The sequence below is a fragment of the Magnolia sinica genome, chromosome 13 (assembly GCF_029962835.1).
Source record: "Magnolia sinica isolate HGM2019 chromosome 13, MsV1, whole genome shotgun sequence".
NCBI lineage: Eukaryota > Viridiplantae > Streptophyta > Magnoliopsida > Magnoliales > Magnoliaceae > Magnolia > Magnolia sinica.
In genome coordinates, this window is record NC_080585.1 from 9,026,775 (window position 1) to 9,043,192 (window position 16,418).

A 16,418-nucleotide genomic window follows, 5' to 3' on the forward strand; every position below is an offset into this window, starting at 1 on the left:
TTTCACAATCTCAATTTAGGAAAAAGAAGATATTCAAAGCAATCGCAGATCCATTATAATTTAAGTCACAACGAACCATTAAATACTAAAAATATTCTTTATAATCAAACTAGATATCCAAGAGAGTTCAATAAAATATGAATTCAAACAAAGCAAACATCTCAATCACGCTACAAGCTTCATCTCTTAGCTCTAGTTAAGAGGTTTAGCTTATCATAATCATGATTAGACTAAATTCTTTGAAAACATAACAAAATAAAGAAGAAAAGAGAGAAAATCTGGCCGTCCCACGCTCTCTGTCTCTTACTTCTCGTTCACGTCCACATCCACATGTCCTCCCCACGTTCTCTTTCTCCTTCCTTTTATAACCAAACGTAGGTCGGTCAAGTGGAGAACCGACTCTACGTTTGCAGCAAGGAGTTTACGCAGCAAGACCGGACACTTTGTGTAGCGAAACGCAAGACTGAGCTACGTTTGGAATGGTTTCGGGGCGACTAATCATCTTGACCTCTGATCCGCCTCCATGAATGGGGTCAAGATCACTTCCTAGAGCTTTTGGACGGTCCGGATCATCGGTCCAACCCTGTCCATGACAATCAAACGACCCACGTTGGCCGGCAGTGTCTAGACTTGCGTGCTGCGAAAGGAATGCGAAAAATGAAAATTTTCGACGTCAGTGGGGCCCATGATCGACATTATTAGAGAAATCCACCCCGTTAATTGGATTCGTGGCGAAATTTCAGTCGAGAATGGATGCTTTTGCACGAGTTTGTTTTGGCGTAAGAGATCAAATCTTCCTACCGTTCATCCTACGTTTGAACATGGCTTTCATGTATGCACGTGCATGGTTGTAGAAGGTCACCATGGCTATCGTCAGTCCCACCGTCCGGATCGAATGGACGGTTCAGATCATTGAATTGATCAACGGTGATGGGCCACCACACATCACAGCGTCCGTTTTGTGCGAAAAGTTGAATCATACACTTCTTGCCCCAAGTCTATCATAAGAAAAAAAAACGGAAATGACATTTTCATCCCAAAAATTGATAATTCCATCCTTTCAAGGACTACTATTACCAAGATTGTACAAAGCACTCATACAATGAGACCAAAGTCACCCAATTTCCCGTGTAAATGTCATCTCCAAGAAGAAGAAGAAGAAGAAGAAGAGATCTCTATACATGGATCCTTTCCACTTCTACATCTTTATAGAAGAACGATCATGGTGAGAGGTGCCTGTAAGTGCATTTGCAGCAGTAGCGATGTTGGGGGGAATGGGAAAACCCAAATGTGATGATGCCCAGGATCACCCTCAAATTCAAATCGATTTAGTATAAATTCCATGAAGAGACGTCTGAGTCCAAGAGCAGCTCCAATCCAACCCTGTGTACAAGATCCCAGTCCTCATTCATAAGCACCAGCCCATCTGTGGGTCCATGATCATCGTCCAATACATTAATGATGCCTGGACTGCTTAACCGATGATCCACTCAACTGTTCCCTATGATTGTGCCATCGCTCACTTCTGGGCTGCATACATCAATGACAAGGTATTTGGTTCTTTTGCATTATTACATGCTTTCCCTCCATTTCTTGATGGACAATGGGTGTTGGAATATTTGGTTGAATTAAATTGACTATTAAAATCAAGAATCAAAAAAAGAAAATAAATTTTGAGAAAGAAGAACTTATTGAATTAAGTCGAAGCGTGATTGAGTCACTCGGCTTGAAATCGAATTTGCTCTCCTTGGACAACGTCCCAAGTGCAACAGGTTTCCAGAGTAATCAACCTCCTGGATACAACGACTATGACCCGGTCCCAGCGGTGCACTCATTGTACACAGGCTCGAACCACTTGTAGTTTAATCCGAAAGTGCTGAGTTGACTCAGCGATGAACTCAGTAAAATTCTTTCAAACCGTATCAGAGAGAGTTTTATAAGAGAGATAATAATTTCATATTTTTGAAACTGGAATCGGTAGTTTTTATATAGATTCCGAAGTAGTGCATAAGCACCCTTTACAAAAGGTTAGGTCCGTTGGGTTTAAACCCAACAGGGGCGACCAACCGGAAGGGATGCATCTCTCTGGTTTAAAACGAAAAAGCGCAAGTGCGAGTACACTCTCATACATACAGTTTTGCGAGTACCCATACACACACCCACGCGAGTACACTTACATCGCACCCTCACCCGCACCCGCGGCCACGCCCACGCCCAGCCCGTCCGGTCCCGTCCCGTCCCGCACGCGCACACCGACACAGACTCGGCTCGGCGCGCGCGCGTGTATGGTCAATGACATGGATTAGAGCTACTGTCATAACCCCCCCCCCCCCCCCCCCCCATAGGACCAAATTCACATGCCCCCTGAAAGGGGCTCAAGCCCTAAGTAAAAAGACTATCTTATATACAAGATAGTTTACTTTGTCAAATCCGATGTGGGATAAAACCCACAACTCAAAAGTACCACAACTTTTCAAAAATGGAGGGAAATCACCGAAAATTTAAAAATTTTAATTTTAATTTTATTTTAAAACAAAATATAACAATCCCGCACATGTTTTAAAATAAAACTCTTTCGGATTAAAGCGTAATAGTTATGCAATGGTGTCGGTGTCACCATAGACTTGAACTGACATTAGAGTAAGCAAGACAAGTTCACAGGAATCAGGTGACACCATAGTCTTGAACCTGAATCCTTTTAATGTACATCGCAAGTACATGCCATTCACACAACTCTTCCTCTGTAAGTGGTTCTACTGTTCGATGCGTTTTGGCCATACACCATTACCTGAATTTTCATGAGTGCTCTAGAGAATTCGCCTAGATTCTTATAGGAAGCGGCCTCCACCTCCACACCCATATAGGTGAATTCCATCAAGTGTATGCAGCAACTATATATACCACCAAATATATGGCTTTGGATCCATTAAAAGTTCTAAAAACTCATCCTTCTACGTTACTACTCGCACTGTACACCATAAAAGGGGCTCATATAACCCAGTGCAATCGTCTACCTCGTGTCTTGTTGTTTACCCATTGAACCTATCTCATGGGATCTCCACTTGTATAAGTTAGGTTGCCAACACTGGCAGCTTATATATTAGGCTCAGCCCTATTCTCTTCAATGTATCATTGACTAACTTTTTAGATAGTCCTTTGGTCAGAGGATCTACTAGATTCTTTTTTGACCTCACAAAATCAATGAATATGACTCTATCGCGCAACATATGTTTCACTATATTGTGTCTAAGTATAATATGTCTGCTTTTTTCCATTATATATTTTACTTTTTGCTTTTCCTATAGCTGCTTGATAGTCACAATGAATAGACACGGCCAATACAGGCTTTGGCCTCAATGGTATATCAGCTAAGAGATTTCTAAACCATTCAGCTTCTGTTTCAGCCTTTTCTAAGACAATAAACTCGGATTCCATAGTCGACCGAGCGATACATGTCTGCTTGGTAGACTTCCAAGAGACTGCTCCTCCATCCAAAGTGAAGACATATCCACTTATAGATTTTGTCTCATCTGAATCACTGATCCAGTTAGCATCACTATATCCTTCTAATACAGCAGGATAATCGGTATAATGTAAACCATAGGCCATACTGCCTTTTAGGTATCTCAAAATCCTAGACAAGGCATTCCAATGCTCTTTTCCAGGGTTATGTGTATATCTACTTAGCCTTTCTACTGCAAAAGATATGTCTGGTTTAGTACAGTTTATTAGATACATAAGGCTACCAATTATTCAGGAATATTCCAATTGAGACACATTATTTTCTGTATTCTTCATGAGAATCACACTATAATCATAAGGAGTACTGACAGGTAAACAGTCTAAATGGTTAAACTTTCTCAATATCTTCTCAATGTAATGAAATTGTGATAATATAATAACACCATTTTTTCTGGTTACTTTAATACCCAAGATTACACTAGCCTCCCCTAAGTCTTTCATATCAAACTTAGATGATAAGAATTTCTTAGTTGCATTAACTAATTTAATATTAGTTCCCAAAATAAGCATGTCATCAACATAAAGGCATATAATAACATAATTATTTCTAGAAATTTTACTATATACACATCTATCTACATCATTTATATGATAACCATTTGATTTTAAAACACCATCAAATTTTTCATGCCATTGTTTAGGAGTCTGTTTTAAACCATATAGTGATTTAATTAGTCTACATACTTTATTTTCTTTACCTGATATCTTATAACCCTCAGGTTGCTCCATATATATTTCTTCTTCTAATTCTCCATTTAGGAAAGCCGTCTTAACGTCCATCTGGTGTACCACTAGTTTATATATGGAGGCTATTGTTATTAAGACTCTAATAGTTGTAATATTAGTTACAGAGGAATATGTATCAAAGTAATCTGTTCCTTTCTTTTGTTTAAAACCTTTCGCTACCAACCTAGCTTTAAACTTATCAATAGTTCCATCTGGTTTTAGTTTCATTTTGAACACCCATTTACAGCCAATTGGTTTGTTTCCAGGTGATAGGTCTATAAGTTCCCAAGTATTGTTAGATATAATAGATTTTAACTCATCATTTATTGCTTCCTTCCAAAAGGAAGAGTTAATTACTTCTGTATACATTGTAGGATCATCTTCTACTAAGAAGGTGAAAAAACCATCTCTTAGGTTAGTTTCTCTTTTAACCCTAATACTTTTTCTTGGTTGTATCTCTTCTACTACTTTATCGTAAGTATTTTTACTAGTAGACACAATATCTAATTCATTGACTTCCTCTATTCTTATAGATTTAGATTTCATAGGGAATACGTTCTCAAAGAACTCTGCATCCCTAGCTTTTACAATTGTATTAAGATTTAGAATATTATCCTTAGTTTTTAAAACTAGAAACCTATAGGCCGCACTGTTTTGTGCGTACCCTATAAATACACAGTCGGTCGTTTTAAGTCCTAACTTTCTTTTCTTAGTTTCAGGCAATCCTACTTTAACAAGACACCCCCACACTTTAATATATTTATAACTAGGAATATGATTCTTTCAAAGTTCATATGGTGTTAGTTCAGAAGATTTAGAAGGAATCCTATTTAGGATATAACAAGTAGATAGAATTGTTTCTCCCCACATATTTGAGGGTAAGCCTGAACTGTTTAACATGACATTCATCATCTCTTTTAGAGTTCGATTCTTACGTTCTGCTATTTCATTCTGTTCTGGTGTATAAGGAGCTGTAGTTTTGTGAACTATTCCATTCTTTTCACATAATTCTCTAAATTGAGAAGATTCATATTCACCTCCTCTATCTGTTCTAAGTCTTTTAATTTTTATATTTAACTGATTTTCAACTTCAAGTTTGTATTTTAAAAAAAAAACATCTAAAGCTTTATATTTATTTCTTAACAAATATACTCTAGTGAACCTAGAGTAGTCATTTACAAAAGTTATATAATATCTTTTTCCACCTCTAGACATGTGATTTCTAAAATCACCTAAGTCACTGTGTATTAACTCTAATAGAACAGATGATCTCTCTATTTGTTTAAAAGGTTTTTTAATAAATTTTGATTCGACACATGTTTCACATTTATCGAATCCTTCATTAGATATAATAGGTAATAAACCTAATCTTTTCATTTTCTTTAAAGATACTATAGTCACATGACTTAATCTACTATGCCATAGATAAAAAGGTTCAATGATATAAATAGACCTGAATGTCTTCTTATTATTATCATTGGATACATTTACAATGAATAAACCATTGCTACAGTATCCCTTACCAACAAAAGTTTCATTCTTAGTCATTACAAGCTTATCTAAATCAAATACTAACTTAACACTAGCCTTATTGATGAGTGAACCAGAGACCAAGTTTCTTCTACTATCGGGTACATGTAGGACATCATTCAACATCAGAGTCTTTTCAGAAGTGAGTTTCAAAAGTACTTTCCATTTCCCTACAACTGGAGACGTTCTAGCATTACCCATGAACACATGTTCATCATCTCCTGATACTTGGTAGGAGGTAAACATGCTACGATCCTTGCACACATACCTAGTTGCACCAGTGTCTAGTACCCACTCCAAGTTGTTTACAAGGAAGACTTCTGACACCACAGCTACTATCATGTCAGACTCATTACCTATTTCTGTAAGATTAGCCTGCAGCTTATCTTTGTTTTTCTTAAGCCTACAGGTTTTAACATGATGCCTAAGCTTTCCACAATTACAGCAGTTTCTCTTTTTCTTGAATTGATTGTTTACATTCTTCTTTTTGATCTTGCATTTATTTGCGTAATGTCTAGGTTTACCACAGTTATGACAGTTGCCCTTTTCTTATTATTTGCCCGACTTGATTCCACAAGATTCGCCTTTGAATCTATCTTATTTCTATTTTCTTTTTGGTCCCTAATTCTATTGGTCTCCTCTATTCGTATGTGTACGATAGTGGTTTCCAAAGAAACACCGTTCTTTTTATGTTCATTCTATTATTATATTCTTTCCAGGAGGGCCGTAACTTTTCTATTAGTGTTCCTGATAGAAACACTTCATCCAACTTAATTCCTTCTGTCGAGAGTTCGTGAACTAGACTTTGAAAATCGTGAATCTGATTTGTGACAGGTTTATCATCTGTTATTTCATAATGAAGAAAATTAGCAATTGCATGTTTCTTAGCGCCTGCATCTTCTAATATGTATTTCTTTTCCAAAACAGTCCATATGTCTTTAGCAGACACATAAGAAGCATACACGTCATATAGTTCGTTGGATAAAGAGTTTAGAATATAATTTTTACAATTATTTTCATCTGTTACTTCAGTTTGATTTGCTGGATCTATAGTAAATAATTCAGATAAAATGTACAAAACTTTAAGGGTGGTCAATGCGAACATCAGTTTCTGTTTCCACCGTTTAAGCATTGTCTAGCGAACGGTTCGATTTTGGCGAACTCAGCAGAAGTATTTACTAATACTGTAGCCATAGTCTATGTAATTCAACAAATTCAATTACAAGATTGTTGGAATATTTGGTTGAATTAAATAGACTATTAAAATCGAGAACCAAAAAATGAAAATAAATTTTGACAAAGAAGAACTTATTTGGCTCAAGCCCTATGCAAAAAGACTATCTTATATACAAGATAGTTTACTTTGTCAAATCCGATATGGGATAAAACCCACAACTCAAAAATACCACAACTTTTCAAAAATGGTGGGAAATCACCGAAAATTTAAAATTTTAATATTATTTTAAAACAAAATATAACAAAGGGAAGGGATTCTTTAGCAGGGAGAACATTGTTTACCTAGGCATCGCATTCGTGTGCTACTTGGGGTGGCTCAAGGCAATTGAATGTGTGACAAGCATGAAAGCTTTTCAACAGTGAGAAGTACCCGCTTTTGATGGGCTGGGCTGAGCAGTTCTGCTCAGACAGTTTGGTCAAGGAGGTGATGATAGAGATCGAGAAGCTGGTGGAGTTTGTGAAGATCCTTCACGCCAAGTTCAAGGCTCCTCCTTCCAATTGAACTAGGATTAGCTAGAGAGAAGAACGTGTAACCCATTGCTTTTGCTTAATAAATGTCATTACCTATAATAATACTAGAATGCTAAGAATGATTAACCTAGTGGCTTTTTTGGTTACTTTCTTTTTGCTTTTATCTTTTTGGGCCATGCTGGTGACTTCCACAATCCTTTGGTTTGTGTTTTTAAACCTGTGGTTGTTCTGTCTTTCTTTACTACAATATTGCGAAGGTTAAAAAAATATCGCCTCATATTGGTTACGTTTAAAGACAGGAATGTATCGGAAAGCATCTTTTGTGTCAATTTGTATCAGAAAGTGTCATATCTATCCGTTTGTATAGTCAATGTGCTGCAATACAAATGCACAGTAGTCGAATGTATGGCCAAAATCACTTGTACCAATGCATAATTTTAGTCATTTGACATAGGGGAGTTGGATACTCTTGCAGTGTAATGGTTCATGCATACATACTCATAAATTGTACACTTAGAATCTCGTTGAACGTTGTAAATTGTGGGACCCAACGTAAATAGGTGCTTACCTCAAAATCATATTAAATAAATGACCATAGCCTCCCCTGATTAAATTGACAGTTGTTCTTCAGCTTAGGAGAAGAATATTTTTCGAATTAACTGTTCATTGGATGTCTACTGATCAGCAGGTAGGACATTGGCTCAGCATAATCTTTTGACAGTCTAGCTTAAGCTAAATATATATGTGTACAGTTTCTGGCATAATAAATGAAGTATAACACTTTTGCCTGTAGGGTCATCCTTTTTTTGTTTTTCTGTTTTCTTTTCAAGATAACAGTTTCATTAAGCAGAAGAAAGAAACAAAGCGATCAAAGGCGTCAAGTGACCCCCTCATCGCTGATGCAGAGGCCAAGAGAAAAGGCACCAAGAAAAAAAACAAAAACAAAAACAAAAAAAAAAGGAACAAAATCAAGAGAACAGGCACTACAAATGTCAATTTTGACATCACACCAAAGTGAACAACATTACTTTTCTGCAGCATATACAAACAAAAGTATACATATGAAGCATGCAGTTCCTAAAACAAAATCAGTGTCAATATAACATGTTCTATCAGTTGTAGGGAAGACCCAGAAGTGAATGTCATATACAACCAAAATAAATAAAGAAATCTACCCACGATATATAACAAAGAGAATGCATCCAACACTGACATCTAAATTAGTTATCAAGCACTCCATCTCAGCAAACATGGCACTTATGCATGTGATCCATAACATTCATCTATAATGTGCTGCCGTGTATTGACCATATGCCAAAAATTCCACCCAGATCCCAGTGATTGATTAGAGCGTTTTTATCCATTTAATGCTAATGGGTGGTTGGACATTTTCCTAACCACCTATTTGTAATCCTGAAGAGCCCTCCAATCAGTGGCTAAGATTGCCCAACTGGTGTAGGTACATGGCCCAACTGATGTGACCCATGCATACTGAATGCTTCATAACTAAGATAATATTGATAACACTATATCCTCTCATGGATCAGAGATGGAAAAGGAACAACAGAGAAGTGCATTTCCAACTATATGCTACTTGTGTCTTTGAGTGCAGCTACTTCCTTGTTACTGCGCTGCAGATTGTTGTAGTCTCTCAAATATAACCTGCTTATAAAACCTTCTAGTCCGAAAGAACAAATATGAGGCAACGAGAAACCCACAAAGAGTAACACATGCCATTATCAGAAAAGATAACATGAAGCAGTGCTTACCAGTGCACGTCTTCTCATCAGATGATGATGATGATGATGCTTCCATGTCGTATATACCCCCCACCAACTTCACGGAGAGGAGATAAGACCCAAACGGGCTCGCGATGGTAATTGTGTTGAATATCGTACCCATATGCATTACACCGAATATCTCTGAAGTGATGGTGGGCATTAATGACCATTGAGAGCCATAACATACACCCACTAAGATAGAACCCGCATATAGAGCACCCGGCAGGCCAGAAGCGATCACTACATGGCCAACGCTCATGGTCGCCAGCGTAATGGCCATGAACAACGGCCTTGCATAGCCTCTCAGGTGGAGGAAGTAGTCAGACACGTAACCAGCACCGAAGCGGCCCAGAAAATTCCATATACTCCACAAAGAGACCAATGTACTGGTCTCAATGCTTGTGTAACCAAGAGATGTGCCAATCTGACTGATATTATTTACTGTGGCCAGCCCTGACCCCATACCACATGCCGTGGCTAAAAACAGTAACCAGAAGTCAATGGTGCGCATGCTCTGCAAAAGATTGTAGTTTTCTCCCCTCAACATAATCCTCCTGTCATGCACGGATGACTCTTGACCAGCATTGCTTGGTGTCTCGTGATACACAGCATGATCGTATCTCAGCTTCTCAGCTTCTACTCTCCCATATGTCCTCTGCTCTGTGACATCCAGTGGGTCAGGATCATCCATCAAACGGTTTGCTTCGAGATTTGAAGCTTGTGGTAGCATCCGGGAGTTCCTCAATTGGGCTCTAATTGCAATGCTTAGAGGAAAGATGAGTGTAACGAGAAGTATTGTCAATATAAGGATATGCATTGATGATCCCAATGCTAGGACATTCTCCAAAATTATAATGATAGTGAGGTAAAAAGCAACAACCAGCGCAATGACTGAGAAACCATTCAGGTATTTCTTGTCATGCCTTTCATTTGTAGAGCGAACTTTTACAAAACACATTAGCAAGAGGGGGGTGAGAGTTGGCAGCAGCGCAAGCATCAGAAGAAACGAACTAGGGTTATCCTTGAATATCGTCTGATATACTTGAATTAGTATCGCTCCACTTAGACCGAGAAAGCCCTAAACATAGACAAGTAAAGATAGCTGTTAAAACCAATCGAGGCCCAACAAAAATCAGGACACCACAAGGGAAGGTACAAGCAAGAGTTTGGGAAATTTGTGTTGCACTGTAAATGACAAGCAACACATGCATTAGTTAAATATAATTCAACTAGCTTTTATTGGATGATGTTGTGCAAGTTGTATAGGTGTCCAACATGCTGATCGGAAATTTTGGCAGGTATAATGTCTATTTATGCATGGAATTTCAAGTAGTCCATTGGTATCTAGATGTGCAAGCAACAAATCTAAACAAATTATGCAAGGAAACAAAATATTGATACCAGGAAGAAATCGGAAAGGTAACTATTTATGAACAGAAAGACTAGGGAGTTGTTTGGATGTTCAACTGAAATGAATTGCATAATGAGGAAATGACTTGTTTGGGGCTAGCTCCACCCCGTTCATTGTGGGAGTTACCATTTTGATTGTTTCACATCAAACTTGAAATGCATGGAACTCCAGTTGGGGATTTGGTCGTCGTTATAAATTAAAATTGTGCCAAAGTGATTTTCACTTTATTGTATTAAATTACTGAAATTCACTTTAAATGAACATCCAAACGCATCCTATGCATGCTAACAAGTATTAGATTTGAAGTGTTGTTTTTCCTTCTTTTTTTTTTTCCAGAGCAAGCAACAAAAACCATAGTAAATTAAGGGAAAGAATTCCAGACATAAAGGGCCGAATGGCCGATTCCTTACTTTTTTTAATTTTAGCAAAAGGTTGGAGCACACCACCTGAATTGATAGATGAAAAAGGATGATACAACTACCAGAGAGGCAAGTAACTATGCTATACAAGAATAGCCTCACAGCAACTTATATACCCAACTCCAAAGCCACAAAGCACTGCTAAATACAAAATGCAGCCAACTAGAAACTCAAAACTCTGTACCAAATAGAGCTAAACCAAGGCTACCACACCTTGCTTTTTGCCAAAATAAAAACTACTAGCAAAACAGCCCAGGCCAAGTCTTAAGTTCACCAATCTAAGTTATCTATGCATGCCGGGACTCTAATCTCTCATGGAAATTTGGCCCAATTCCAAAACACCATGGAAGGATTTCCTTCCTTAGCAAGAACAACCACAATATCTGGTGAATATCTCCTCACATGAGTAAACAAAAAATGAACTTTTGAGGATAGAGTCTTAATTTAATTAAGAACGAAGTGGAGCACCCACGGTTCAAATCCTTTAAAAAAAAAAAAAAACAAAGGCACACACACCCCCACACACTCACACCGTAGTGGGCTTTCACCACCTATGGATACTCGAACCCTTGACCGGGTGTTGAAACTCCCGAGAGTCTACCACCCGAGCAAGATCAAGGATCCCACGGTTCAAATCCTGATTTCACCCACTTAGGGCACATTTGACATCTCTACTCTAATCTAATAGAAGCTACTCTAATAAGCTCTTTTTGTTCTAGCTCTTGTTTTAAATAAGCTCGTTTGGTAAATCATGTTTTCAAAGCCATAAAAAGCTTTTATTTGAAATAAGCAAGTTTGGTAAAACGTTCAAATAAGAGCTTTTTGTAGGAGTACTTGATGTCATTTTTAAAGATTACAATAACTCCATTATAAGAGCAATCAAAACAATTGTTTTGGTTGACCTTCGAAGCGGACCGCCATTATATGGTGCCCACCTTGATGTAGGTCATCCATCATGTGGGCCCCACCAGCAATGCTAATTGTCCTTTATGCGGGGCCCCTCAGTGTCCACTACTTGGGATGTGAAATCCACACTCGATGTGTCCATCGTGTGGGCCCCACCTTCGAAGTGGGTTGGCCTTCATATGGGCCCCACTTTTGATGTCCAACATCCGTCGTGTGGGGCACACATTCCATGTGAATCATCCATCATGTTAGGCCGCTTTGGTATGGACTGTCCATCATGCAAGACCTTGGATGTGGACCATCCATTAGGTGGGACCCACTTGATGTGGACAGTCCATCACGAGGGGCAACACTTTGACATAGGTCATCCATCATGTGAGGCCCACTCTGTCCATTATGTGGGCCACTCAATGTGGAGCATTTATTATGTGGGGCCTCACCTTCAATACGGATCATTCATCATGCGGGCCCACCTTTGATGTCAACCGTCCATCATGTGAGCCCACTTTTGATGCCCATCATCTATCATGTGGATCACACCTTTGATGTGGACTGTCCATTTAGTGGGGCCCACTTAACATGGATGGTCCATCATGCCGGGCCATTCATCATGTGGGGCCCACTTTGATGTGGACCATTCATCATGTGGAGGCACCTTCAATATAGATTGTTCATCATGCAGGCCCACTTTTGATGTCCACCATCCATCATGTGGGTCCCACCTTTGCCATGGACCGTCCATCATATGGGGCCCACTTGATGTGGATAGTCCATCATGCGAGGCCACATTTGATGTGGGTCATCATTCATCATGTGGGACCCACCTTTGTTGTGGACCGTCCACCATGTGGGGGCTAACTTTCAATATGGATCGTTCATCATGTGGGCCTACCTTTGATGTCAACCTTCCATCATCTAGTCCCGCCTTCAATGTCCACCATCCATCATTTGGGTCCCACCTTTGATGTGGGTCGTCCATCATGTAGGGCCACACTTCGATTTGGGGCATCCATCATGTGGGGCCCACCTTTGATGTGACAGTGCTTTATATGGGCCCGCCTTGATGTGGACCATCCGTCATGTGGAGCCCCACCTTAAACATGGGCTGCTCATCATGTGGGCCTGCCTTAGAGAGATTGTAAAGAGGAGAGAAGAGGGCAAGATGGGAATTACCTAAAAAGTTTAAGAACAAACTTCCCCAAAAATGTCTACTCAAGCCAAATAAGCTCTTAAAAAAAAAATGACCTCTCCATCACTTATTTTTTAAGAGCTTTTTTGCTAGTTTCTAAAAAAAATAAGTCCTAAAATTAGAGCTTTACCAAACGGTCTATATCCAAAATAAGAGCTTATTTTTTTAGAATAAACAAATAAGCTCTTATTAGTAGATATGACAAACAGCCCCTTACTAATGTTGATGGAATCACCCTTTAAAATGATCTTCTCAGGAGGGTCCAAGGACTTCTGCCACATGAGCGGCATAAGGGAGAGCAGGGCCAGAGAAGGTCACCAAAGACCCATAGTTACCAGCCAAAGCCCCATCAAATTAATCTACCAAAGGAGGGGCGGGACCATCTGCCCACCATAGGAGGCCTGGGAGGATTAGGCGTTGCCATGTCCAATCCAATAAGTGAATTGCCAACCAGTTCCTAAAAATAACAGAAGCATAAAATCCAGAACCTGAGTAAATATCCTTTACATATCCTACGATTTCAAGGGCTAACAGTCAACTAGAAATGTATTGAATTAGAGAAGCATTATCATTCCAAAACGCACAATATTTGGCCAGTAGCAAATAAATTGAGAGATCCACTATTTATACCTGTTCTGACTGCTAAAACTGTACTTTGCTCTTTCGATTATGTGATGCAACAAAGTTTTAATATAGGATACCAAATATCTTCCATCCTCGATAGAACCAACAGTAACTACTAATACATTTTCCTTTTCTGTTAGGTAAGCTGGCCTTGAATCTGAGACCATTGGAGCTAGAGCTCAAACCCCGGAAACCACTATGAAAAGGATGCTACAAGAAGTAAAAAGTTCCGGGGCTCAGCTGTTCAGCCAATCTGTGCAATTAATACATCACCATAATTACTCACATAGTTACCAAATTCTACTACATTTTTAAAAAATAAAATAGCAAGATGCTCGTGAGATTTTTTTATTTTTTTATTTTAAAAAAAAAGAGCTTGTCCCACTAATAGAAAAAAATTAAAATTAAAAAAATCATTGAAATTCATCAATTCAATATTCATATATAATGATCACATTATTCAGTAACCTAACTTGCAAAAATCAAAAATCAATTTCTCCCTTTTTATAAAATTTCCCAACTCGTTTCTAAAAGTTCTGAATTTTTATCAGTCTTAACTAATCACCTTGCTGAAATTTTAACAAATGCAGACTTTGTGATGCAAGTCGAATCATTTGATGCCATCGGAAGATCACAAATATTCCATCGTCGATCAGATATTCCAATGCAGATCATACATGAATCCAAACATGCATCAGAGAAATGAACGGAAACAGGGACCAAATTCTTCAGATTGGAAGATCCTAGCCAGCAAATAAGATGCATTAAGATCATCCGGTAGGGCATATCATTTTGGTGGCACGAGCCAACAGATCGACAATCCGGATCACCGAACCGTGGGCCCACAACCGATCATACAATTCAAAGACGGAAATTAAATGGGAATGAATTCACCTTCATGATCCCAACGGCTGTGCCCCTGTGGTCAGGGAAATTCTCAACGGCGGTGACGACATTGGCTGTGTTGAAAAAGGTCAGCCCTTGGGCTGCGAGGAGCATAAACACGCACATGGCGGGGACGGGCGGTCGGGGGATGGCGCCGGTGACAGAAAGCCACATGGGGAAGTAGCCAGAGAAGGATAGGATGGCCCCCGCCAGATGGACGACCCAGGGCCCGCCACGTGTCCAGGAGGAGGAGGAGGAGGCAGCTGAGTAGAGGAGACCGGAGATGAGGCCGACGTTGGCGCCGACGTCTTTGAAGAAAGCGACAGTGTCGAGGGTGGATTGGTCGTAGCCCTGGCTGGATTTAAGGAGGGAAGAGTAGATGCCGAAGCAGTACGATGACCCGCTAGTGCACTGAATCCAAATGCTCGCGACGGTGGCTAGCCATTTGCTGCTGATGATCCAGATGCCTCTCCTCCGCCACTGCGAGAGCACCGATTGCGGTGAGCTCCTCATTCGGTACTGCGCGGCTGCTGTTGCTGCTGCTTTCCCCTTTCTTCGTCTCCTTCTTTAGGTTTTGATTGAGAGACAGACGGGAGAGGACGCGTCTTGCGATTAACACTCGTCCCGACGCTTTTTGTATTATATCCACGTCCGAAGAAGACGGACCAATGATTTGACGAATACCTCCCAGGTTTTCTTCTTCAAGTGTAGGAATCCCGGGAACAGAAGTAGTAGGGTGAACAGAAGTAGTAGGGTTGATTCTCATGATAATGATAGAGTGAAATATGTGGAAAATTCTGGAAAAACGTCAACGTACACTGGCTTATTAGTCAAAGAATAATAAAGCACTTTATGAATTAATTGGTCAGTTAGATACTCGGGAACCAAAGCAGTATGTGGACGATACGCAGGCACTAAAACTTATAAAGTGCACACATGTCACATATATACATAGTTAAATTAAATCGTCCAAATTATAGTAACCAGCGCTGATGTACCATGAACCCAAAAAAAAAAAGCTATTTGACTACCTGACCATCGGATTAGTGGACATTTATCAGACGGTTGAGAATGAAAAACATCCTACCTTATTCCAAAGAAAAAGTGTCGACGAACCAAAGGTTAGTATTGTTCAAACAATCTGATCTTGGGATAGCCACTTAGAAACAGTAGGCTGCACGATCTAGTCCGTTGAATTTCGTTAATACATGCCATGTTGTACCATTTCTAAGTGCCCGACTGTAAAGCCTCAAATGGAGTCGGATTGCATGGATACCGAAGTACCGGACCCTTCAGCCACGTGCCGGTAACAAAGTGTCCCAATGCAACTAAGAGCAATACAACATATAATACTCCTAGAGCATGAACAAGGGAGAAAAATCTTTGCCACATTTTGGAAAATGAAAAATAAAAAACCTTAAGAGATCAAATGATCCCAATTAACACATTTGCTCACTATTTTAAATGGCAGCATTCATTAATGAAGCTGATAAGACAGTGGATTAGATAAGATGATGGAACCCAAGAAATCTGATAGATAGATGGATCACACTCTCTATTATTTTACACGCGCTCACACCCCCACACACACTCACATTCATCACATTGGGAATGTAGACTCATGACCTTAGTGCTGAAACTCTTGTAAGTCTATTTGTAAACACCCACATACTCACACAGTAAAATTTCACCTCAATGAGTACTTAGATACAATCTCA

The 16,418-nt window shown here is 39.4% G+C and overlaps 1 protein-coding gene across 4 annotated transcripts; it reads right to left on the bottom strand.

Moving 5' to 3' along the window:
- Positions 1-347: 347 nt before the first annotated feature.
- LOC131222708 (protein NUCLEAR FUSION DEFECTIVE 4-like) lies at positions 348-15,317 on the bottom strand. Of its 4 annotated transcripts, none has more exons than XM_058217872.1 (3): positions 14,710-15,317; positions 9,255-10,344; positions 348-637 (listed from the first exon to the last, which is right to left on the bottom strand). In XM_058217872.1, the coding sequence occupies exons 1-3, from the start codon at positions 15,211-15,213 to the stop codon at positions 597-599; spliced, it is 1,635 nt and encodes a 544-aa protein (XP_058073855.1). In that variant the 5' UTR covers positions 15,214-15,317; the 3' UTR covers positions 348-596. The 4 variants fall into 4 exon arrangements, with proteins under 4 accessions (XP_058073855.1, XP_058073854.1, XP_058073856.1 ...); XM_058217871.1 differs by lacking the exon at positions 348-637 and adding an exon at positions 671-998; XM_058217873.1 differs by lacking the exon at positions 348-637 and adding an exon at positions 7,362-7,505.
- Between the last annotated feature and the right edge of the window lie 1,101 nt (positions 15,318-16,418).